The sequence below is a fragment of the Ailuropoda melanoleuca genome, chromosome 10 (genome assembly GCF_002007445.2).
Source record: "Ailuropoda melanoleuca isolate Jingjing chromosome 10, ASM200744v2, whole genome shotgun sequence".
Taxonomy (NCBI): Eukaryota; Metazoa; Chordata; class Mammalia; order Carnivora; family Ursidae; genus Ailuropoda; species Ailuropoda melanoleuca.
This window is the reverse complement of record NC_048227.1, coordinates 9,503,147-9,527,751: the sequence shown is the minus strand read 5'-3', so window position 1 is coordinate 9,527,751 and position 24,605 is coordinate 9,503,147. Positions and strand designations below refer to the sequence as shown.

At 56.7% G+C, this 24,605-nt stretch overlaps 1 protein-coding gene across 6 annotated transcripts in view; it reads right to left on the bottom strand.

Annotated features, from left to right (window-relative positions):
- Window positions 1-8,327: 8,327 nt before the first annotated feature.
- ELN (elastin) overlaps window positions 8,328-24,605 on the bottom strand; it is a 31,429-nt gene continuing 15,151 nt past the window's right edge. Inside the window, exons 13-35 of one of the 6 annotated variants that reach the window (XM_019800550.2) lie at window positions 24,363-24,404; window positions 23,937-23,996; window positions 23,592-23,645; window positions 21,996-22,076; window positions 21,859-21,912; window positions 21,172-21,279; window positions 20,144-20,197; window positions 19,446-19,562; window positions 19,163-19,222; window positions 18,690-18,776; window positions 17,550-17,600; window positions 16,151-16,234; window positions 16,008-16,067; window positions 15,444-15,575; window positions 14,717-14,755; window positions 13,282-13,335; window positions 13,133-13,192; window positions 12,796-12,888; window positions 12,262-12,300; window positions 11,603-11,647; window positions 11,207-11,236; window positions 10,580-10,630; window positions 8,328-9,348 (exon numbers count right to left, since the gene is read on the bottom strand). In XM_019800550.2, the coding sequence (XP_019656109.1) occupies window positions 9,305-9,348; window positions 10,580-10,630; window positions 11,207-11,236; window positions 11,603-11,647; window positions 12,262-12,300; window positions 12,796-12,888; window positions 13,133-13,192; window positions 13,282-13,335; window positions 14,717-14,755; window positions 15,444-15,575; window positions 16,008-16,067; window positions 16,151-16,234; window positions 17,550-17,600; window positions 18,690-18,776; window positions 19,163-19,222; window positions 19,446-19,562; window positions 20,144-20,197; window positions 21,172-21,279; window positions 21,859-21,912; window positions 21,996-22,076; window positions 23,592-23,645; window positions 23,937-23,996; window positions 24,363-24,404 (1,499 nt within the window). In that variant the 3' untranslated portion in view covers window positions 8,328-9,304. Of the gene's footprint in view, window positions 9,349-10,579; window positions 10,631-11,206; window positions 11,237-11,602; window positions 11,648-12,261; window positions 12,301-12,795; window positions 12,889-13,132; window positions 13,193-13,281; window positions 13,336-14,716; window positions 14,756-15,443; window positions 15,576-16,007; window positions 16,068-16,150; window positions 16,235-17,549; window positions 17,601-18,689; window positions 18,777-19,162; window positions 19,223-19,445; window positions 19,563-20,143; window positions 20,198-21,036; window positions 21,280-21,858; window positions 21,913-21,995; window positions 22,077-23,591; window positions 23,646-23,936; window positions 23,997-24,362; window positions 24,405-24,605 lie in introns of all 6 variants that reach the window. The other 5 variants (XM_034669998.1, XM_034669995.1, XM_034669994.1 and 2 more) reach the window with 5 other exon arrangements.

Below are 24,605 nucleotides of genomic sequence, written 5' to 3'. Positions count from 1 at the left end.
GGGGCGCCGCGAGGCGGAGACTTGTAAGCCGAAAACTGCCTCATCGGAGGGGAAGCGTGCTCTGGTGCGGCAGCCTCGGGGGATGCAAAGGCCCGGAAGGGGCCTCAGTTTCTCTTGGGGGCCAAGAACCCAGACCCGAGCAGGAGGAGGCGGTGTGCACCCTGAGGACCATGGTGGTCGCCTTGGGGCCGTCAGGTCCTCTCTCTATCTCTCTCTGAGGCCTGCAGTGAGGTCAGGCCCCGGTGAGGGACGGCGATGGCCCATGTCTCAGGCCCTCACCGGCTAGGCAGGGGGCTAAAGGAGGAGGCTGCATCTGGTCTGGGGAGGAGTGAACCTCTGCCTGACTATGACAGATGTGCTCAGGGGTCTGCTTTTCCCAGTGCTGGAGACCGGGAGCTGGGGTGGCCCTGCCCAGGGTGCTGGAGGAGGCACAGCCGAACAGGGTTTGGGCTGAGTGAAATGGCCAGAGGGATTGGCCCCCAGTCTAGCACTGAAAAGGTGGACCACCCTGCCTAGAAGTGGAGAATCCTAGAATGCTGGACCTGGGGAGGGGGTGACCCTTTCTCCCTTTAGACCCACCTTCCCACTTCATCCCATTATGAAGAGGTGGTGAGTGGAGAGGTTGAGCACTGTGCCCAGTGGCGCCCAGTGAACAAGGGGCAGAGCTGCCCTGACTTGGGCTCTGCATAATCACGTGTGTGTAGGCTCCTCTAGCCAGGGCCTGCGGCCAATGGCCTGCAAAGCAGGGGCACTCACCCCTGGGTTCAAAAAACAGCCACCTGGGGGAGGGAAGAAAATATTAGAATTTTTGTTTCTGAGAAGAAAAAGCTGGGCTTTTAAAACACTTAATATTTAGGTTGGTGTTGGTGCCTTTGCTCTGTCTGTTGGTTGGATGGCTAAGGGAGCAGGCCACGGTGCAGGCGGGAGGGGGGCAGAGAGGGCCTGGAGGGGCCATGCACCTGTGCCTAGTTAGCTGAGCGATATTGTTAAGTTTTAACAAAACTAACGCTCACAGATGGACTCGTGGCTGCAAAAGATTTCTGAGAAGAAAGCTGAGATTGAAGACAATGCTGATACTGCAAGACAAACAAAAAGATGGAGCTGGCTTCTATCCCTGGTAGGAACTACTTGTCAGTCCCTGTTCCCGGCGGAACCAGTGACTGGCTCATGAGAGCTGACGTATGCAGTCGCATTGCTCATATAAGGTATTAAATTTTTTTTAGACAAAAAAGGAGTTTTACAGTTTTAGATAATATAATCGTTCAAATATTGTTTTTCATCTTTTGAGGACTCTTCAATTCGTAAACTCTGCTTTCACACGGTTATGGGATGACCATATTTTATTCGTGTAGTCAAGTATGTCTATAATTTATAAGTGAGTATGAGTACGTGTGTGGGGTGGGGAGCAAATTAAGAGCCCTGGCTTGGATGCATTAAGTTTTGGGTGCCTGTTTGCCAGCCAAGTGGCTATATATATATATATATATATATATTTCCTCAAAAATATTTTACTGATGGGGTTCGTGATAAAAATTTTCTAGATGAGGGGTCAAGAGCCCTGGGGGAAAGGCTTGCTTACTCCAGGTCAGTGATTAGGATTTGTCCCAACTTGCTAACTTGGTGCCTGGCTAAACACAAGCTGGTGACAAGTAAGAAGCTCCATGGGGACACTGTCACAGGATGAGCCCAAGACTGTCACCCAGGGCAGGGGCCTGAGCCTGAGCTGTCCTAGCCTCGGGACAAAAAGAGCTGGCATCATAGGATCCCTGTGGTCAGACACAGTCTGCCCCCTTCTCGCCCACTCTGGGTGACCTCACCCAGACACGTCACTTGGTGACTCCCCTGCCCTGTCGGTGAACTGCAAGACCCAAGGACCCAACTGTGTCCTTGGCACCTGCACTTTGATGGTAAATAGGCCCCTCACAATTAATGTGTCTAGGCTGGTGCTCTTAATTGGGGCCTGGAGCTGCTCTTCCACAGCTGTTCCTCATCTCAGTAAATGACACTACCATCATCTGGTGGTTCAGGCCCAAACTTGCAGGTGGCCTTGACTTTTCGCTTTCTCTCCCCCTGCCCTTTGCATCTGATCTGTCAGCAAATTCTATTGGCTTTCTGTACAGAATATATCCAGAATTCCACCACTTCTCCCTCCTCCCTGGTCTAGCCTGGGTGTACTGGGCGATAGTCCCTGGGTCACGTCCTCCTATTATCCTTCATGGCCTCTGAACACATGGGTCAAAGTGTAACATTTTTTTGCTTTTAAACCCAAAGCCCTTACTTCGACCTCTACAGGACTTACCCTTGGCTACTTCTCTGCTTTTATTTCTTCTCTCCTTGCTCACTTTTGTCAACCACGGTGTGCTTCTTTGGCTGTTCTTACTTCCCAAGCATGTGCTCATCACAGGGTTTTTGACTGGAGGTCAGGTGTCCCCACCCAGCCCAATAACTTAACATTCTTTGTCACTCCCTATCTTCTTTCCTGGTGTTTATTGCTTTTTAATTTTTAAAAATATTTTTGTAAGTTTACTTTTTTTATTTTTTAAAGATTTTATCTATTTATTTGAGTGGGAGAGAGAATGAGAGAGAGAATGTGCGTGCGAGCAAGCATGAGCAGGGGGAGGGGCCGAGGGAGAGGAAGAAGCAGACTCCCCGCTGAGCAAGGAGCCCCATGTGGGGCTTGATCCTGGGACCCTGAGATCAGGACCTGAGCCGAAAAGGCAGGTGCTTAACTGACTGAGCCACCCAGGCACCCCAAAAGTTTATTTATTTTTTTTTATTTTTTATTTTTTTTTTTTAAAGATTTTATTTATTTATTTGACAGAGATAGAGACAGCCAGTGAGAGAGGGAACACAAGCAGGGGGAGTGGGAGAGGAAGAAGCAGGCTCACAGCAGAAGAGCCTGATGTGGGGCTCGATCCCACAACGCCGGGATCACGCCCTGAGCCGAAGGCAGACGCTTAACCGCTGTGCCACCCAGGCGCCCCCCAAAAGTTTATTTACTTATTTATTTTTTAGTAATCTGTATACTCAACGTGGAGCTTGATCTCACGGCTCTTCCTACCAAGCCAGCTAGGTGCCCCTATCCTGGCTCTGAATCCTCATGGCCCCAATTCCCCTGACATTACAGTGAATCCTTTATCAGCTGTTTCCTGGGGGCCGTGCTAGCAAATTACCACAAACTCGGCCTAAGTGACTGTGAGTCCGTGTGTGTGCTGGGGACCGAATGAAGAAACAACAGAAATTAATTTTCTCACAGTTCTGCGGACCAGAAGTCTGAAATCAGTTTGAGCCAAAATCACTCCTGGAGGCTCCAGAGCAGAATCAGTGCCTTTCCTCTTACAGCTTCTTCTTTATTAAATCACAGCAAAAAAGCACATAATATGAATTTACCATCTTTTCCATTAAGTAGGCTCCACACCTAGCCCAGAGCCCTGTGCAGGACCCGAACTCACGACCCTGGGATTAAGACCTGAGCGGAGATCAAGAGCTGGAGACCCAACCAAATGAGCCACCATGCGCCGTCACCTTAACCTTTTTTTTTTTTTTTTGAGAGAGAGAGTGTGTGAGCTGGGACACGCATGTGACCAGGGGAGAGGAAAAGGGAGAGACAGAATCTTGAAACAGTCTCCACACCCAGTGCGGAGTCCGATGTCGGGCTCAATCCCAGGACCCCAAGATCATGACCTGAGCCGAAACCAAGAGCCGGATGCTTAACCGCCTGAGCCACCCAGGCGCCCTTGTTTGTTAAACACCTCATTTTGTGCATGTAGCATTTTCCTGATTTTGTTTGGGTGCGTATCGGCGTTCTCTTACAGCTCACTGGGCTTCTTTAAGACGATTATTTTCTGATCTCTGTCAGGTGGTTCACGGCTCTGCATTTCTGTAGAGTTGCTTACTGGAGCTTTGTTAGTTTCCTGGTGGTGTCGTGTTTACCTGATGCTTCATGATCTGTGTGGCCTTGCATGGGGCGTCTCAGCGCTGAAGGGGCAGGTGCCCCTTCCAGTCTTTACAGACTCATTTTAATAGCTAAAGACCTTTTCCTGCCAGTTCCCTGGATGTATGGGTCTGTCTCTGGGATTGTGTCATAGTGGGGTTGGAGCTGGATCTCCTTTGTTGGGCCCACACTGGGGTCCGCAGTCTGTCGGCAGGCCCGTCGCCAAGGGCATGGGTGGATGTGGCTTCTCCTGGGTCCCTGAATGTGTTTCCGTGGCGATACTAGGCTGGTCCTGGGGTGGGCAAGCCTGCTTCCAGGCCATGGTACCACGGGGCTGGAGCCAAGTCATGGGACTGTTTGAGGGACTAGAGCCAGGTCTGAGGCCAGGGGGCTGGCAGGGCACTGCCGCCCCTGGATCTCGTGGTGGAGGGGCAGGTGCCAGGATCATGGAGAAGCAGGGTGGTGCCAAGCCCGTAGCTCCTGGTCTGCAGCTGGGCCCACAGTTGATGGGCCTGCCACCAGTGTGTCGATCTACCTTCTAAAAAGGTCATCCTATGGAGTGTCTGGGTGGCTCAGTTGGTTAAGCCTCCAGCTCTTGGTTTTGGCTCAGGTCATGATCTCATGGGTCGTGGCATGGAGCCCTGTGTTGGGCTCTGCCCTCAGCGGGGAGTGTGCTTGAAGATTCCCTCCCTCTGCCCCTGCTTCCCCTTTGCTCTTTCTTTCTCTCTCTCTCTCAAATAAATAAATAAGTCTTAAAAAAAATAAAAGTGGGCATCCTGGATCTTGGGGTCCGTTGAGGTTTCACCTCCTCCCTAGCTCCCGAAGCTCCCACAAAGGCATTTTTGTCCATGAATGGCTGGTGAGTATTTGTTTCTGTTGGGGGGTGTGGGCTGCGGATGAGTTCTGCCATCTTGCTGTCCCTTTTCTGTAGTTTTCTTTTCTTGCTGTGTTTTTGCCTGGTTTTGGTATCAGGGTAATGCTGGCCTCTTAGAATAAACTTGGAAATGTTCCCTCCTCTTCCACCTTTTTTTGGCGGGGGTGCATTTCAGGAGGATAGATGTTTGTTCTTTATTTTTTATTTTTTATTTTATTTATTTATTTTTTAAGATTTTATTTATTTATTTGACTGAGAGAGAGAGAGACAGCCAGAGAGAGAGGGAACACAAGCAGGGGGAGCGGGAGAGGAAGAACCGCTCCCAGCAAAGCAGGGAGCCCGATGCAGGGCTCTTTCCCAGGACCCTGGGATCACGCCCTGAGCCGAAAGCAGATGCTTAACGACTGAGCCACCCAGATGCCCCAGGTGTTCGTTCTTTAAATGTTTGGTAGAATTTACCAGTGAAGGGCACCTGGGTGGCTCAGTTGGTTAGGCGTCTGTCTTTGGCTCAGGTCATGATCCCAGGGTCCTGGGATTGAGTCCTGCATCGGGCTCCCTGCTCAGCGGGGAGCCTGCTTCTCCCTCTGCCCGCCCCCCCACTTGTGTGCACACATATGTGTGTGCGTGCACAAAAATAATAAAATCTTTTTTTTTTTAAAAAAGAATTTACCAGTGAAGCCAACTGGTCCTGGGCTTTTCTGTGTTGGGAGAATTTTTATTATTTTTTATTTTTTTTAAAGATTTTATTTATTTATTTGACTGAGAGAGAGAGAGACAGCCAGAGAGAGAGGGGACACAAGCAGGGGGAGCGGGAGAGGAAGAAGCAGGCTCCCCGTGGAGGAGCCCGATGCAGGGCTCGATCCCAGGACCCTGGGATCACGCCCTGAGCCGAAGGCAGACGCTTAACGACTGAGGCACCCAGGTGCCCCGTCATCTGCAGACTCTTTTCCCGTCTAAGGTAACTGTTATGGGCTGAACTGTATCTCTGCAAAATTTGTATGTTGAAGTCCGACCCCCAGGACCTCAGAATGTGACTGTGTTTGCAGAGCGAGCCTTTAAAGAGGCAATTAGGTGAAAAGGAGGTTATTAGAATGGGTTCTAGTCCAATCCGACTGGTGTCCTTACAAGCAGAGGCGATTAGGAAGAGATAGGCACAGAGCCGAGACCACCGTGGGAAGACACAGGGAGAACAAGCCCAGGAGAGGGGTCGCAGAAGAAACCAAGCCTGCCCACACCTTGATCTTGGACTTGTGGTCTCCAGAACTGTGAGACAATAAATTTCTATTGTTGAAGGCCTCCCAGGCTGGGGTACTTGCCTATGGTCACCTGAGCAAACTAATGCAGTTAGAGTCACAAGGTTGTGGGTAATATTCACAAGGCTTAGGACCGGGATATCTTTGGGGCTATTATCAGCTTCACACATTCACTTACCGTCTTCCTACCAGAGCGTATAACTAAGGAAAGCAGGGCATTTATGTGTTTTTTTCTTCAGACAGTGTTTACCTCAGGGAATTCCCATTCTGGCATGGGGAGTCAGATAATGAACAAAGAGGTGAACTATCCCATGTCACATGGTGGTGGGGCCCTCTGGAGAGAAAGTAGGCGGGGAACAGGTGAGGGAGGAGGGGACAGTTTGTAATTTTAGACAGGGAGACGGAGAAGGTGACATTGGAGTCACCGAAGGCCGAGAGGGAGCCAAGAACATTGATAGCAGAGGGAAGAAAGCTCCAGGCTGGGGAGACAGCAGATGCTGACCCTCGGCGGGGTGGCCTCCTCCCTGCAAGGAAAAGTAAGAGGGCCAGCGTCAGGGCCTGGCCTGGCAGAGGGCCTGGGAGCAGGACGTGTGGTCAGAGCAGCTGGTCCAACTCAGGTAGGGGCTCTGAGGCCGTCAGAAGGCCTCTGGCTTCGGCTCCTGAGTAAGACAGGAGCCACGGCAGGACTCTGAGCCAGACGCGTTGACTTGACTAGACTTAGGTTTTAAAGGCTTGTTTTGGCTGCTCCATGGAGGGAAGGCTAAAGGGGTGCCCGGGGGAGAATCGGGGAGCTCGGTGAGGAAGCTACCTTGGTCATGCGGGCATGAGCTCCTGGCGGACCAGGGTACTCAGCCCTGGAGGTTGTGAGGAGGGGCCGGACTCCAGCTGTCTTCCGGAGGCAGGGCCGTGGGATTTGCTGGGCCATCTGCTGTGGGGAGTGAGAAGAGAGGAGTCACACTCCTGACTGCTGGCCCGACTACCAGAGAGCCACCAGAGCGGCCGCCTACTGAGAGGGGAGCAGGATTTGGAAGTTGGGGGGCAGGGGTCCATGAGACCTCCAGGTGGAAGTGTTCAGAGTTGGATGTGCTAGTCCGGAGCCTCGGGGAGAGGTCTAGGCTGAAGGGGTCGGTTTGGGAGTCACCAGGGCAGAAGTGGTGTTCAAAGCCACCAACTATGAGAAACCAAAGCAGGGAGGCCCCAGGATTGAAGGCTGGGACTGGCCAACTCTCAGCGGCCAGAGAGTGGAGAGAGGACCAGCCGGGGGTGTTTTCGTTGAATGAATGAGCGAGCGAGTCTCCTTTGTCGCTACTCTTGGGCAAGCTGTGTCACCCCCCACGGACTGTCCCAGCAGTGTCACCTCTGTGGGTCTCCAGGGACCTGCCCCTCTCTCCTTCCTCCCCGTGGCCCCCTCCCTGCAGGTGCTCTGTCTGTCCGGACCCTCCTCGTAGGTCTTCCCGGTAAGTTGCTGTTTTTGCCTCACTGTGCTCTGGGGTGTCCTCCCAGAGCATCAGCCCACCCGCTTCTCTTTCCAACCCAGCCCCTCCTGGCACTTTGCTGGCAAACACACAGATACCCAGGCTCCCGACAAACAGCTCCCTCGCCTCCCAGCTGCCTTAGGAGTATGCCCTCCAGCTGTGGGGTTGGCTCTCAGGAGGTCAGGTGAAGGCGTGAGCCTGTGTGGGCCCTGGAAGTGGATTTGGTGGTTGGGGGGAGGGGATTCCAGAATCTGGCACCCAGGACGTGGTCTAAAGGGGAGTCGTGCGCTCCAGGTGGGCACGTGCCTAGACCCCATGGATTTCTGGCCCCGAGGAGAGGGGAATGACCCTGGGGATGGGGGCCTCCGACAATGGTACTGAGGCTCCCAGTGCCACCTGCAAGATCTCGTAGTCTGGGTTGATACCATACCCCCAGGGGCTGAGAGCCAAGGGCAGATGATATTGGTAAATAGTCCCCCAAAAATACACCTTGAAGAGAAGTTCCTACCCCCCTCCCCGCCCCAGGCAGATAAGAGGACAAAGGAGGCCGTGACTCAGTTTCCTTCAAAAGGTGTTCATTTATTAGTCTTTTCTCAAGCAGTTAATTCTCTTTTCTTATTTAAAAGAAAAAAAAAGTACGTGTTTCATCCAGAGTTATACCAAAGTGATTAAGATGAATCTTCTACTGGGGAATATAGCTCCCCAGATCAGAAGAAAAAAAAAATTTTTTTTCAGTTAACCACGAAAATAAAACCAGGAGAACATCAACAATCAAAAATCATCCCCAAATATCCAGGACAAAAAATAAAATATTTATTGATCTATCACAGCGAGACACAAAGAGACGGGGCAGGGGTGGGAAATGCTCTGATGTAGGTGGCTCCGAGGGTGGCTCCGAGGGAGGGACGGGGATACAGTACTGCATGGGGGGGACCCAGGTCGGGGAGGAGATTCCTGCCACCCCAGCTGGCATAGCTCCTCACACCCTGGGTGCTCAGGCCCCATCGTAGGGGTGTGTGTGGCGGGGTGGAGGCAGGGCACAGGCCACCAACACAGGTTAGCCAGCTTGATGGTGGGGGCACCCAGCCAGCTAGTGGTGCTGGGCGGTCAGCTGGGGACGGGGATGGATGGCTGGCTGGACAGATGCCTGGCTGAATTCCACAAGAGCAAGAGGGCTATTCCCCATGGGGGTCTTTCCATCTGCAGGTGTCCCAGACATGGGGAATAGGTGGGGGGCAAGGGGGCTGAGAGATGGTTATGACCGAATCCAGCTTGAGCCTTTAGGTGCTTGGGTACCAACTGGACCGCAGCCGGGGTTGGGGGGGCGGTTCTGGTGGGCAGGGGGAGGTGAGACTGCCCAGGGAGTGTCCGCACCATCTTCAGAGGAGCCCCAGGGAGGGGGTTCCCAAGGGGCTGCCCTTCCCTCCTCCCTCCCCCCAGGAAGATGAGAGCACCAGCACATAGCACCAAGTTCCCCTGGAGATGGAGAGTGTGTGGAGGGGGAGCTCCTGGGTGGGAAGGGGGTGGGGGCAGGGGGCTAAGCCCACCCACCCCTGGCCTCTGAAGTAGGGGGCCTCCTGGGGCCCACTTGGCCACCACTCTTGTTTCCTTGCTTTGTGGATTTCCAAGGCCACCCAGCCTGGCCTGTCCCCTCCCGGGGTGGGGACTGGGGAGGGGGGATGGAGGGAGGGGTCACAAGGGGTTTACATTCTCCACCAAGCAGTAGCACCAACGTTGATGAGGTCGCGAGTCAGGGGTCCTGGGAAGCTCACTTTCTCTTCCGGCCACAGGATTTCCCCAGGCAGGCCCCACCTGGGCGGGAGGAGGCACCCATGACAGTCTGACCCCTCCCGGGTCCTGCTCAAGCCCCTGCCCACTGGGACCAGCTGCATGCTTTTCTCACGCCCACATCAACACAGTGGGGAACAGAAGCTCTGAAGCCATAAGAAGCCTGGCCACAACCTCCCTCCAAACTCTGAGCCGTTGCACTGCCCTTAAGTCCTACCAGGCAGGAGGGTGGGAGCAGGGCCCACGGGATGGTGGCGTGGTCAAGGCTCAGGGAGGGGAAGGGGCCTGGCCTGGACAAGGTCTCTTTATTCTGAGTCCACTGCGTTTGGGAAGCCTTCAGCCAGCAGCTGTGAGCACACTGATTTGGCAAGCCGTGTTTTAAGCCATCAAGGCACCGCTGTCTGGTAACAGGGCCTGGAGTAGTTTCTACCCCTGCTGGAGCTCGACGTGGCTCCTTACCGCCACCTGGTGGCAGTGAGCAGCCAAGGGGGGCAGGGCACCCTGTGAAGCTCATCCAGGGTGTTTGGAAAGCAGTGTGATCAGGCCACGGGCATCAGGTGGTGCCTGACAGAGAGCTTGGTACCCTGGAGAGGGTCAGGCTGGTATTGCCTCTGCCTCCCTCTGCCCTGGCCCCAGCTGCCCCATCTGTGTAGTGGGAAGTGGGTAGGGATGGAAGGGGCATCCACAGCCTAAGCAGACACAGGAGAGGAGCTGAGCCTTTTTGGATCTCCTTTGGGCACTGTTGGGAGGTGCCTTGGGGGGTGGTGACCATTACCTGCCCCCCACACTCCCAGAGGCTTGTCTGCATCTTTGAGCGAGGGTGTCGGCCAGGTGGTGGCCTCTGCCCTCCCTGCCTGGCTAGGGGCACCTTAGGCCTCCCATCCAACCCTCAAATTCCCTGACTCTAGGGTCCATTGTCCCATTTACTCTTTGTCTTCTCTGTTCCTCCCTTGCCCTCCTCCCTTCTCTTTCCCTTGGCTCCTCCCAGTGGGGGTGGGGTGGGCAGCAGGGAGAGAGAAGCTGCCAGGCCTGGCGTGGGACCCCCTGGAGGGTCCCAGGCCCACCCTTAACTCTGGGTGTCTGTGACGGAGGTAGGCAGAGGGATGGGGGTGAGGTGTCCAGCTGCCCCCAACTTCCCCTCTCCCTGCCCGCTAGGCCTAGTCCAAACGTGCTGCCCCTCTCCCGGGCTGGTGGACCCCAGCCTTCGGCCTCTGGCTGCCCCTCCCCACCCTGCCCTCTCTGAGTCTCTACTCACCTTGGAATCCCAGGGCTCCCAGGGCCCCTCCGAAGGGCTTGGGAGGTTTGCCTGTGGAGGGAAGGGTGGGGGTTGGGGAGAGGGCCAGGCTTCGCCACGTCTCGCAGAATACCCACCATGTACCAGGCCTCCAGCCTGTCACAGAAGGTTCTGAAGACCTTCCTGCCTCCAGCCTGGCCTTCGGTCTCTCCCAGCCTGACCCTCGCTCTGCTCCTTATGGACTATATCCTGCCTGTGGAGGTCTGAGCAGCTAGGAGGGTGCCCCCGCCCACCAGCCAGATCCCAGGCATGCAGACAGTCCCACCTAATGTGCCCTAGACTTCAGCCTCCCTGACCACCTGCTTGAGCGGACCTTGTTCTCCCCTTATACTCTTCCTTTCCTTTTGTGGCGTCTCATCAGGCTGTCCAGTTACACCAGAGGCTGGGGTTGGCCCAGGTCTCTGTCTCTTGCTCTCCCATTAAATGCCAGGCCAGGAGCCCTGGGAATGGGATCCTTGCCCCGTCCCTACATCCCACTGCTGAATTTCCTTGGCATCAGAGGGCCAGCCCAGGGCCGTGGCCACAGTCACTGCTGCCACGGTAGCACCCACCCCCACTCCACGAAAGTAGCTCAGCACCCCGACTCACCGCCAATGCCCAGGCCCCCAGCTCCGGCACCTGCAGGACAAGGAGAGGGGCTGTGAGTCAGTCTGCTTCTGGGGAGCCTGCCCAGCCTCCCCCCACCCCGGGCAGCCGAGTTCTGGGCCTGGGTGTCAGGAGTCCTGGGCTCTGCCTCACTCATCGTGTGACCTTGGGCAAGTCCCTGGCACTGTCGGAAACTCAGTCTGCCTCATCTGGAACGTGGTGCTTTGGAAAGGCTGATACTCCCTGGCCTTGCAGGGGAGGGAGAGGAGAATGAGGGGAGGCCTGGCTTCGTGTAAGGGAGGCCATGGGTCTACCCCTGGGTCCTGGCTCCGCCCTTCCGAGAAGATGGAGCTGGGGAGTGGGCAGGATGGGGCCGGGGGCCAGGGGGCCTGGGTGTACCTGGGAAAATAGGAGACAGTCCGAAGCCAGGTCTTGCTGCAACTCCTGTGGGAGGGGTTCGGGGTTGGCGTGGGGCAGGCCCTGCTCCAACCCTGTCACCTCCAGCCTCTCCGCCCAGGACCACCTCCTCCCTGCCACGCGCCCCTCGTTGGCAGAGCAGCTTTCCTTATAAGCCTTGTCTCCGCCTGGCATCCTGGCAGGCGGCCCCATACCCTCAGCTCATCAGCCTGGTGTCTGTCGCCCATGGTGTATCCCCTGGCCCTGAGGCCTGCCCTTTTGCCCAGGATGTTCCGTTTCCTGGACTGTCCCCTCCACCCACTCTCTGGTGTCCTTGTGCTAGATGCAGCTCTGGAAGTCCCCCTTGCTATCCAGACAGGCCTCTAGATTCAAGTGGAGCAGAGGATCTCACAGAGAGATGGCCCCTACCTCCAACTTGGAATGGCCTGGTGGCTCCCAGGATGCCTCCAAGGCCAGCGACATCTGAGAAGAGGGTGGACGGGGGTTCGGATGAGGCACCCTTTCTGGGTTCTGGGGTCAGGGATACCCTGGGCAGGCCTTCAGTGTAGGGTGAGCAGGACTGAGGCAGGAGCTGGGGCAAGGACGGGGCGCGGGGGTGGGGGCAGAAGCAGCCTGACGCCTGGGCAGAGGGAGCAACTCACCATATTTCGCTGCTTTAGCAGCTGCGGCTGGGGAGACACCTGGGGAGACACGGGGCCAGAGGGCTCAGGAATAGCATGGCCCTCCCAGAGTCATGTCCCCACCTGCCACCCCTCTTCCCCAAAGTCTTCAGCGAGCTCGTCCTCTGTGTCCAATGTGGACCACACAGGACGAGATTCAGGTTGGTTTGGGTAGGGGGACACAATGATGACAGAGGAAAGAGTCATCCCCTCCCCCACGGTGGCAGAGACTATGGGGAAAAAAGTTCCCTCCCAACTTTGCTTTTCTTCTCTGGAAAATGGGCACAACCGTCACCCTCCTGATGAACTCCCACTTAAAAGTGGCTGGGTAGGCTGACACAGGAACAGGAGAGGAGGGGGCGCCCAGCTGCACAGGGTGACCCCAGCGTGCGCTTGCTGAAGGTCCCCCAGATGCCGGCCGGCCTGGGGCCGGTGTGGCAGGTGGGAAGGAAGCTGTCTCTCTCTGTCTCTCTCTCATACACACGCCTGCCGCACAATTCTGGAGCAATCCCTCACCTCCAAAGCCTCCAACCCCTGGGATGGCCCCTGCGACTCCGAGCCCCCCAACTCCGAGCCCCCCGGCTCCCAGGGCTCCGGCTCCCCCGAGGCCTGTGGAGAGAACTGTGTGTTACATTGCTGGCGGGATTGGTGAGTCCATCTGCGGACGGTGGGTTCTCATCTCAGGACGCAGGGGGAGCCTGAGCTCCCGGGGCCTTGCAGGGCATAGTGGGGCCAGGGTGTGGGCCGGGCTCTGAGGAGACAATGCCCCTGAGGGCCCCATGCATGGTCAGAGCCCCCATCCCTGCCCAAGCCCCAGGGGCCAGGCAGCCACACTCCCCCAACCAGGGCTCACCAAACTGGGCGGCTTTGGCAGCAGCTTTGGCGGCAGCGGCTGAGGCGTCAGGCACTACTCCTGGGGACACAGAAGGAGCTCAGGGTGGGGGGGACTCTCCACTGGCCAGTCTTCCTCCCTTCCCAGCCTGTCCTGGGCTTTCGACTCACCTGCCACACCGCCTGGGACGCCTACTCCGCCTAGAGCCCCGACCCCTCCCACTCCTGTGGAGAGAAGATGGAAAGTCAGTACCACAATTTCTTCAGGACGGGGGCTCCCTGCCTCAGGGACGCTATGCAAGCAGACATGTGGCCAAAGCCATGTGACCCAGTGGAAGGGGCACTGGACAGACACCTGGGTCTGAGTCCTGGCTCTGTCCTGGCCCATCAGGCAAGGGGGGGGCCTTCAGCCTTGGCCCACCCATTTCCTCTCCTTCGCAGCTGGTTAGTGCTGGGAGCCACTGGTGGCCACAGTGGAGGCTATGAGCTGCCGAGGGGGAAGACTAGTCTCGGGTTCTGACAGCCCTGTGTTCAAATTCCGCTTTCTCCTCTCGTGGTAGCTGTTGCCTCTCTGAGCCCCAGAGCCGATGACCCTCACCCCGCTCACGCTGCAGGTGTCTGGGGAGCGAAGGGACGCCCTGCCCCGTGCACGTACTCTGAGTTCTGAACCACTGCCCAGTGTGGAGCTGCTGGGTGTGGTCACGGCTAACATTTGATGCAACGTTCACGGTTCTCTGAGTAGCCTGCTTAATACTCATTGCGGGAGGGGAGGTAGGGACCACTATCGACCCCATTTTGCAGATGAGAAAATTGAGGCACAGCAGAGGTTAAGCAATGTCCTCAAGTTTCCACAGGCAACACATGGCTTGAGAGCCAGCGCCCTCAACTGCTTTGTTTCCCTGGCAACGTCTGTTAGACTCAGGCAGGCCAGCCGCCGGCCAGGAACAGAAGAGGGGCCTGTGGGTCACCAGGCCCGTGGGGGGTGGGGGCTGAGGAAGCCGGGATTTTCCGAGGTGGAAACTGGCCCCAAGTGGATGAGCCAGGGCTGGTTGGCGGTTCCCTGGCAGGGGCCCTGGTCCGACTCCTAGGAGGCCAGGAATGTGGGGGCCACAGACAGTGTGGGTCTGTCTGTCCAGGCGGGGCTGCCACGTCCTCCAGGCTCGTGGCAGGCACAGTCATGCTGACAGCAAGACGGGCGGGAGGCCGGGGGCCTAGACGAGGTGTCCTGGCTCTGCTGGCAAGGCAGGCCTGGGCCCTGGCCCCTGGCGTTGGGTCCCATGAAACTGTCAGGGCCAGAAGGGCCTTAGGGGCCACGGTCCTCATGAAGGAACTGCCACTAGGGGCTTTGGAAACGTGAGGGGCATTTTGAATTGTCCTGGAGCTGAAGGCATGATAGGCATTTAGCGGGCTGGGGCCAGGTCTGCTCACCCATCACTAGTGTGTCCTAGAAACTGCCTTTTTCCTCCCTGACCCTCCCAGTGCTGTGCTGCAGGCTCTGGGCACTGGGCCCTGGCCCTGCGGAGGGGAGATGGGTGATCAGGTGTTATCAGGGCTGGTGGGGCAGCAAGCAAACCAACCACAGGGGGAATGTGTGGGGTGCACTCACCATATTTGGCTGCCTTAGCCGCAGCCAGGGTTCCAGGTACTGGGGAAAAGAGAGAAAGGGAAAGGGGGCTGGTCAGCAGCTGAGATCTGGGCCTGGGAGTTCTGCCTCCTCCAGGGAGCCCTCCCCGACTTCCTCAGCCTTCATTGTTCCTTTCAAAGCTCTGAAACTGTGGCTCCCCAGCCAGGAGATCAGCCTGCCAGGTCGAGAGCTCCAGTATCTAACCATGCCACTGCCAATCTGGCGGGGGGCTGGCTGAAGGCTGAACTGTGCTTCCTCCTCCTATCTGCCCCTTCCTTCTCCTCCAGGCACAGTGTGATCTGCCTGAGGCTGGATGCGGAGCAGGCAGGAGGTGAAGAACTGGAGGTCCTAGTGGCCCCCTTGCCATAGTGCGCTGCTCAAGGGGAGCCACACTGGCCCACTCATGCCCGCTGGCCCCAGGGACCGCCACCCTCCTTTCCTGGGTAGTGGGTGACTTTTCAGTTTGGAACCCTGTCACTCCTCTAACTGAGCAGGCAGAGACTCTGAAATCTAGCAGCCCGGGGCCCCCTCTGCCTGGCCTGCCACCCATCTGTTACCCCAGTCGTCTCTGACTGTTCAAGAGAACCTAATGGGGGTTTCACTATGAGCCCCTGAGTGAGGCTGCTGGGGATGTGCTGGAAGGAAGAGGGGGTCTCCCTCCTCTGAGCTCAGAGGGCAGTTTCTGCCCAGGCCCTAGAAGGCCCCTCACCTGCACCTGCCCCAAATCCAGGAACACCAGCACCAACTCCCAATCCAGGAACGCCAGCACCAACTCCGAATCCAGGAATGCCAGCACCAACCCCGAATCCAGGAACGCCAGCAGGAAGCCCAGCTGCAGCCCCTGGGGGAGATGGGCAGTGGTGGTGGGGGCAGCAGGCAGGGAGCATGCACCCACAGGGTTGTCCTGCCCGGGGAGCTGAGTCAGACCCAAGGGCGGGGACCCAGATGCAAGCAGGGGCCACCTGTCGCTGAACCTGCCCTCTATACTGCCTCCAAGAATGGTCTTCCTAAAATGCCCACTGACCGCCAAGTCCAGCCCCTCCCTGGCTGGCATTCAGGGCTACACTGTGGCTGTGGACACCCCATGTGGCACACATGAGGACAGGGAGGTAACTCAGAGGTCACTTTGCTAGTGTGGGACCCAGGACTTGAACCCAGGTCTCCCTCATGCCCAATCTGTGCTTCCGACCCTCTGGTGGCCTCTCTGGGACCTAATGAGGCTGCGTATCGTTGCGGGGGGGGGGTGCGGCGCAGCTCAGGGTCGGGTACTCACGGAACTGGGCCTTGGCGGCTGCTTTAGCAGCGGCTTTGGCTGCATCAGGGGCCCCTACTCCTGCAGAGAGAGGGAGGGGGTTTAGGGACGGCACGCAGGGAGGGTTCAGAGGCCCCTTCGGCCCACTTACTCAGGCAGCTCACCTGTAACAGCACCGGGGCCGATGCCAATGCCGGGACCAATGCCAGGACCCACGCCGGGACCCACGCCAATACCGGGCCCTAACCCTACGAGAGTGAGAAGAGCTCATTCTTAACCAAGTGTTGGCTAAGGACAGAAGCCGATGGAAAGAGCAGTGGGCTGGGAGTCAAGAGCCTTGGGATCTTGTCCCAGCCCGGACCCAGGTTTGCTGTGTGACGTCGGACAAGTTACTTCCCCTCAAGGGCCCTCGGCCTCCTCCTCCCTACAAGGAGGCATGTGAAGGATTAGTAGCTCTTAACCTTTGGAGGAAAAGGACGCTTTTGGGGCTTTTGAGGGTGACAGAGTCAGTGACACAGTAAAGGGAACTCAGCAAGACGGGTAGACCTGGGTTCGAAGCTCAGCTCAGCCGCCATTGCGCTGAGCAAATGTGGGCGTGTGACGCAAGCTCTTAGAATCTCAGTTTCCACATCTGTAAAATGGGAATAGTAGCACCAACCCCATGGAGTTGGTGTAAGGATTACCTACCTAGTGGCTTGGCAAAAAGGGGGTCGTTTGCTCTACGTGAGTTTGGGGATCAGTAGACCTGAAGTCAAGATGTTCTCTGGCCTAGACAGTGCTAAATTTTGTGATCGGAATCTTGATATCATCAGGTCCCTAAAGCCAAGATTTAGGGACCCCTCTGGCCCAGGCTTACAGTTGGCATCTAAAATGGGGCTGCTGTGGCTGGCCATATTCAGGAAGGTGTGGGTGCCTGGGGCTGCCAGGGTGAGCTTCAGAGGTAGCAAGAGACGGAGAGCTTCATCAGGGAGCAAGAAATACTATAGCAGGGGCCCCTGGGTGGCGCAGTCGTTAAGCGTCTGCCTTCAGCTCAGGGCGTGATCCCTGCGTTGTGGGATCAAGCCCCACATCAGGCTCCTCCACTATGAGCCTGCTTCTTCCTCTCCCAGTCCCCCTGTTTGTGTTCCCTCTCTCGCTGGCTGTCTCTGTCAAATAAATAAATAAAAATCTTAAAAAAAAAATTAAAAAAAAAAAAAGAAATACTATACGAGGGTGGGAGCCCTCGGTGAGCCCAGCCTGAGGTCCAGAGTGGGGCAGGCCCCAGCTGGAGCTGGGCTGGAGCTGGAGGAGACAGCAAGGGCTTTGGGAAGGCTGGGGAGCCGGGTCCTAGAGGGCTTGCCAGGGCCTGTTCTCACTTTGCTTTTCTGCTCAGCCCTTCACGCACACCCCTAATGATGGTCAGATAGGCCAAAGGTGGTGAGAAAGCCCAGAATGTAACAGCCCAAGGGGGCTTGCCTCCCGAGGGGAGCTGAGCTGCCAGACCCCAGAGCAGGGAACATGAGAGAGAGCAGTGCTCCAGCATGGGGGCTGGGAGCAGAATGGGGGGGTTGGGGGGACACTTACCAAACTGGGCGGCTTTGGCAGCGGCTTTGGCGGCTGCAGCGGCTGGGGTCCCTGCTCCCGGAGAGGTGAAGGGTAGGGATCAGGGGGCAGTCCCTAACACCCCTCTCCACATCCCCTTCCCCCTCCCCTATTCTGGAAAGACTACCTGTAGGGAAGTGTCTCCTCCCCCAGAAGACCCACCCTACTGCCTCTTCCACCTGCAGACGGAGAGGGAAGTACAGACAGCCCTGGCTTCCAGGCCTGCTGACGGCCCACTAGCCAACCTGGGCACGTCCTTTCCCCAAGAAGCAGCTCTGGAACTGTGACGTTGGAGCTCTGGTTATGGCAGAGGCGAGCCCCAAGCTGATGGGTAGAAGCCCACACTCTCTCTTAAGCCTCTAGAAGGCTTGTGCAGCTTTCTGGGGAAGAGGATGTTAATTTAAAAAAAAAAAAAATCCTAGCAGTGCTTGTATCCCAAACTGGAGGAAACAGCTTGTTTTGGGGGGAAACTCAAAAGGAAAATTTTTCTCCCAGAAAGAAGGCATGCAGAAGAAAAATCGGGTGGGGAAAAACAACCAAGGAAAGCTATAACTTAATCTCCTTGTAACTTTATCTCTTCTCTTTGGCCTCTGACTGGAGGGGGAGAAAGGGTGAGCCAAAGGGTGGCCCAGGGGCGCCTGGGTGGCTCAGTCATTAAGCGTCTGCCTTTGCTTGGGTCATGATCCCAGGGTCCTGGGATCGAGCCCCGCATCGGGCTCCCTGCTCAGTGGGAAGCGTGCTTCTCCCTCTCCCACTCCTCCTGCTTGTGTTCCCTCTCTCTCTACCTCTCTCTGTGAAATAAATAAAATCTTTAAAAACAAAACAAAACAAAAACAAAAGGTGGCCCAGGCCCTCCCACCTGATCAGGAACCAGAAAGGCCACTGGAGTAAAGGAGCTCCGAGGCCCAGCTGATGATGCCAGACTTCCCGAGCCTCCCCAGCAAGCTAGGATCCCCCGGCGGGTCTCCCCTCCCAAGTAGGGGAATTTGCCCGCCCTCCTCCCCATCTCTGGGCTCTGTAAAGTCTTCCCAGTCCATGAAACGATCCACTTGACCTGGTCAATGCCAGAACTCCTTCTGTGAGACAAACCAAGCTCGTTTCTGAGTTGGGGGCACCGCTCACCTGGCACCCCTCCTGTGCCTGGGACACCTGCCACTCTGTCTCCAACCCCTGGCACCAGACCTCCCAAGGCCCCTGCTCCTCCAGCACCTGGAGGAGTGAAGGGTGTCAGCTCTGGCCCTAGAATTGCCTACCTCTTGGGAGAGCGAAGGGTGGGGGTGGTGTGGGGAACAGAATGGCTGCAAGGCCACCTCCGACTTGCTGGTTGGGGCTGGAGGTGATAAGCCGGGCCCCAGTAATCAGAGTGGTGGGCAACTGAAGAGGGCAGAAGGGTTCAGAGCGGCTTTGGAAGGTGGGGCCAGGGACCCCCCTCCCCCTCCCCCTCCCTTGACCTGGACAGAGAGGGAAGCGGAGGTCTGAGTGCGAGGGGGCAGGAGTGCTCTGAGCTTGGAGCCTGGGCCCCCTGGGAGAGCAGGGCTGGGGAGGAGAGGAGGGCACTGGCCTGGCGTGGGGACAGGCAGGGCTGGGGCACTTACCGAACTTGGCTGCCTTGGCCGCGGCTGCTGCTTGAGCGGCCGCAGCTGCCTGGGCTGCAGCTGTGGGGAGAGAGAGAGCCCCTCAGAACCCCCCTGAATCTCTGGGGGGGCTATGCCTACAGCGCTCTTAGGCAAAAGTGCTACAGCCCCTCTCTGCGCCCCCCACCCCTGCTCCTCCCTGAGCGCTCTGAAGCCCAGTCTCCGCTCCCCTGCACCCCTCCCCCCCCATAGCTCTACAAAAGAGAGCCTTCTCCTGCTTTTCCCACATGGATCTCAGGCTCACGGGAAAGGGCAGCTCCGGGAACAGCTCCGGGTCCAGCTCCGATACCGTAACCAGGAAAGCCCCCGACTCCAACCCCGTAAGTGGGAATGCCTCCAACTCCCACTCCGGCTCTGGCCCCTGCAGAGAGAAGAGAATCAGGTAGAAAAGCATCTCAGTAAGAGAGGCTGGGGAGGGCTTGGGCGGTGGGGGGGATGCCAGTCAACTGGGAAAGAGGAGGCAAGCCTCCCCCAAGTCTGGTCCATGAAGGACCGGAAACCATAGAATGCATGGGCCCCGGGCCAACCTCCTCCAGGGAGCCTTTACTGACTGTCCCCCTTCCACCCCACCACCTCCCCAGAACTCTCCAAACCCTCTCTTCTCTGAGCACTTGGGGAAGGGCCCTGTTGTTGGCCTTGGAGAGACTGTGGGCAGGTCCCATACTCCTAGCCAAGCTTGGGCTCCTCTGAGAGGCCCCCACTAGGGCAGGGAGGGTCAGGGATGTTGTCTCCACTGGGAATGCCATACGGGGACTCTCCCATCACTCAGCCCCATGGCCTCATGGTAGGAGACAAGTGGAGGAGACATTGTCCTGGGGCCCAACACTTCCAAGTCCCAGCTCTGCCAATGACTTGCCAGTGACTTGCTGTGTGACCCTGGACAAATCACTGCCCTTCTCTGGCCAGAACAGGATGGGGCAGAGCTAACAGCACAACACTTACCATATTTGGCTGCTTTGGCGGCTGCTTTAGCGGCTACAGCTGGTGACACAGCTCCTGGAGAGACCAAGGGGGACATAAATGACACAGAGGCCTACCTGTCTATTCACCAACACATATCCCCATCTACTCATCTGTCCATCTGTCTACATGATGACACATTCATCCACCCATTGAGCTACCCGTACATCTGTCCATTTGTTTGTCTATCCTTAGACTTCGATCCTCCCACTCAACCAACGTAACTCTGTCCATCCATGCGTCCACCCATCCATCCACTTACCCACTCATCTGCCTACCTATCCATTCACCTAACTATCCAATGGTTCATTCTGCATTTGCCTTCTATACACCCATCTCGTCATTTGCTCGTCCAACCTTGTGCTTATCCATCCATCACCCATCCATCCATGCAGGCATCCATCTCTCCATCCATCATTCTCACCACTTGTCTAGTGCCCTACCTGCGTTTCCATCTGTCTTTCCATCTATGCATTCATCTCTCCGTATCCTTCTATTTGTCCCTTCATCTACACATTCCCTGGTCCATCAACTTGTCTACTCATCTACATGGCCCTTCACCTACATACCCCGTTGTCCATTCACCATCCATCCATCCATCCATCCATCCATCCATCCATCCTTCATTTATTGAGCACCTATTCAGGTAAGGGCTGGGAACACACACTGACAGCCAGAAGACGAATTAGAGAAGTTGATGCAGGCAGTGACTAATTAGGAGACTGTTACAGCCCAAGGAAGAGAAGACGAGGCATGGCCGAGGGTATGGAGAGAAGAGGATAGACAGGTGAGGTATTAGGGGGAATCCAAAAGTCTTAACAATGGTTTCAATATTTCTCTCTTACATGTGTATGTACACACGCAGCCCAGCTCACCTGGGACTCCAACACCTGGGACTCCAACACCTGGGACTCCAACACCTGGGACTCCGACACCTGGGACCCCGACACCTGGGACTCCAACACCTGGGACCCCAACACCTGGGACTCCAACACCTGGGACTCCAACACCTGGGACTCCAACACCTGGGACTCCAACTCCTGGGACTCCAACTCCTGGGACACCTATGACTCCCGGGCCAAAGCCTGGCCCACCGGGCACCAAGCCTCCAGCAGCTCCTGTGGAAGGAAAGGTTGATCTCTTGGCCTGGACCCTGTGGGAACCTCAGAGGGCCTCCAAGGGCACAGCTCTGGGAGTTGTGGGAGTGGCAGGTCCTGAGGGCAGGATCCCAGGTGGGCTGGCATTGCTCCTGCATGGATCCCACCCATCTGAGAGTTGGGGAGGGCTGTTGGAACCTGCCCAGAGCTCTGAGGGTTTGGATCTGTGGGTGGGAAAACCACGATTAAGGTCTAAAGCAAAGTCAGGTCTCTCTGCTGGGCCCCCAGGCAGTGGGTACAGCAGCAGTGGGGCAGCCCTGAGGATAGGATGGGAAAAGCCAGGTGCTCCATGGGACACCCCCACCCTCTCCCAGCTGGGCCAATCAGTGGAGAACAGTGGTCTTCCAGAAGGAGTGGCCAGCATGGGCAAAGGCAAGGAGGCAGGAACATTGCATGTTTGGGGAAGGGGCAGATAGAGGCTGCCATAGGCAGATAAAGGCCAAGTCCACTCAGCCTTGTAGGACTGGGCTGTCCAAGGCCCATGCGGATGGGGGGCTGAGGGCGCTGGGGTCCGGGCCAGCCACCACTCGGGGCGCTCACCGTACTTAGCTGCCTTTGCGGCGGCCTTTGCTGCAGCAGCTGGTGCCCCTGCACCTGGAGAGACAGCCACAGAGGGTGAGTCCATTTCCCAGTGGCCATCTCAAGGACACCCCCAGCCCCTGCTGGAAACACACTACCTGCGATGCCTCCAATCCCAGGAATTGCACCAGGAATGCCGCCACCTCCGACACCAGGGAGAACCCCGGCTCCTCCTGCACCTGCCAGGAAGGGGACAGTGAAGATGTGGCCCCCAGGGCCCCTCCTGAGGCCGTGCAGGAAGGCTGCTTGGATGCTGGAATTTTAACCAGCACAATCTCCTCTGGGAATGCGGCCCAGGCATCTCCGGCTGGGCCTGCTCTAGGAGGCCCCCACCCCACTGTTCCTTGACTCACCCCCAGAGTGTCCATTTCAACACGCTCATTAAGGGACTCGTATGTTTTCGGACAAATCCCATTCTAATCACTGCCACATACTGAGAAACCACAAGTGGCCACTCCCCGGGCCAGAGGGGCCCCTGTAGGAATGTTCAAGGCTTCCCCTCCCTGTGTTCCGAACACTCGGCCAAGTTTGTAATCCAAGCGCCTGGCTGCCCGGCTTTGGCAGCCCCTTGTCGTCTCACTCTCCTGCTCCCACATTCCAGCCATCCCCTCCAGCCTTGGGGGCCTAGAGGGAGGGCCTGCGGGGCCTCCAGGGAGCAGGCCTGCCGCTCGCTGCTCCCCCTCCACTCTTGCCCCCTTGGGCTAGTGGGGAGATGTCCTCTATCCCATCAGGGTACAGGAGGGGTTCCCCTGGGACTAGAGATGAAGGCAAGTACCTCAGCCCCAGTAATACAATTCTGAACTGAGGGACGAGCTGGGGCGGGGGCATGGATGCTCACTTTGCCCCCCACGCAGGTGCGGGGAAGGCCATGTCCCATCTACCAGCCAAGGGATCATGAACTTGAGGAGCCGGTGAGAAGTGTTACAGTACACATTAAATTGATACTAACAATTACATTGTTTAAATACTCATGTAGGTAACTGCCTAAAATTATTATTCTAACCACCATAGTACCCATCCCCTCAGCCTGGGCTTCTCACTTCTATATTAACCACATGACAAACTTCAGAATCAAATGTCATTTTCTCTGAGAAAACTTCTTGATTTCCCCCACATAGAAATAATGTCTCCCTCTGCTTGAGTCCCACCACAGTGCCTGCATTTTGCTGCAGGCTCTTATTTGACCCGGGTCTCTGAAATGGATGGATGGATGGAGGAATCGATGGATGGAAGGAAGGAGGGATTGATAGAGGATGGAGGGAGGGAGGGATAGATGTGGAATGGAAGGATGGAAAGAGGGAGGGATTGATGGGTGGATGGAGGGATAGATGAAGGACGGAGGGATGGGAAGAGGGAGGGATGAAGGGATGAGGGAGGAATGGAGAGGGGATGGATGGGGGGATGGGTAGATGAATGGATGAATGAAGGATTTGAGGGAGGAATGGATAGATGGAGAGATAGAAGGAAGGATGGATGGATGGATGGATGGTTGGGAAGATGGATAGGGATGGATAGAGAGAGGGATGGAAGAAAGAATGAGTGGATGGACAGATAAAGAAGTGGGTGGTATTGAAAACACTGGATAAATGGGGGTGGGGAGGGGCCGGCTGACTTGGTTGGCTCTCTATGAGGCAGGCTGTCAGTGATAATAGGGACGGAGAGGCTGGGGGGCTGGGGCTGGCAGGTGCACTCACCATACTTTGCTGCTTTAGCCGCCGCTGCTGCTGCTGCAGCCTGGGAGCCAACTCCTGGGGGAGGGGAAGGAGAGAGACTCTGAAAACCGTTCTCCTGCATCTCCAGAGCCCACCTGTTCCAGGCCCACGAGAACCAACCCTTTCACAAAAGGGTACGGGTTGAGGGGCTTCATAGTAAGCAGAGCTGAGGGAGCCGCCCTCATCCAAGATCCTTCTCCTGGCTCATACTGGGGTCTGGATGCAGGGTGGGCTGGCCTGCATCCTGGAGAGACCCTGACCAGCCCCAGTGCTCTGGAGCCTGGGTGATTGGTGCCCCTTTGACTTACAGTTGGGTGAGGTTCTTACCTGTCCCCGTGGGGTACCCAGCCTTGCCTCCGGCACCAGCCACTCCTCCGGGCCCATAGCCTGTGCAACAGAGGGGCTCAGTGGGCATCTGTGCAGATCTCACTGTGGCTGCACCCCCTGCCCTGCCCTTCAGGGCTCAAGCTGGCCAGAGTCTCCACTCTTTCATTCCCAGCCAGAGTGAAATACCAATGGGTGTGGGATACTTATTCCCATTTTACAGATGAAGAAACTGGTTTGCCCAAGGCCCGGGGCTAAGTGTGAGGGCCAGGATCGAGAGCCAGGCTGTCCAAGTCCCAAGTTTTATGTTCCTTTTTCAGGAGATTCCCTTTCCAAGCCTCTACCCCATCCCTGGTCGGTGCTCTCCTTGCTAGGTCCCTGCGGCTGGAAAGAGCTAGAAGCCCATCCGTTCAGGACGGTCTTACTCACCAAAGGGCAGTTTCCCAGTGCTGTAGGGCAGTCCGTAGCCACCTGAAGGGAGGGCAGGGTGGGCTCAGGAGCTGCTCCTTGGCGACCCTATGCCGGGCTCCCACTGCCTGGGTAGGCAGCCCTACCCCCACAGGTAATGAGGCCTGAGACACCCCCCGCCCCCACACAAACCAAAGGTCCCAAGCTGTTCTAGAGGGTCTCAGAAGAGCAGAGGCCCTGAGTGGTGAAGGGAGAGGGCACCCC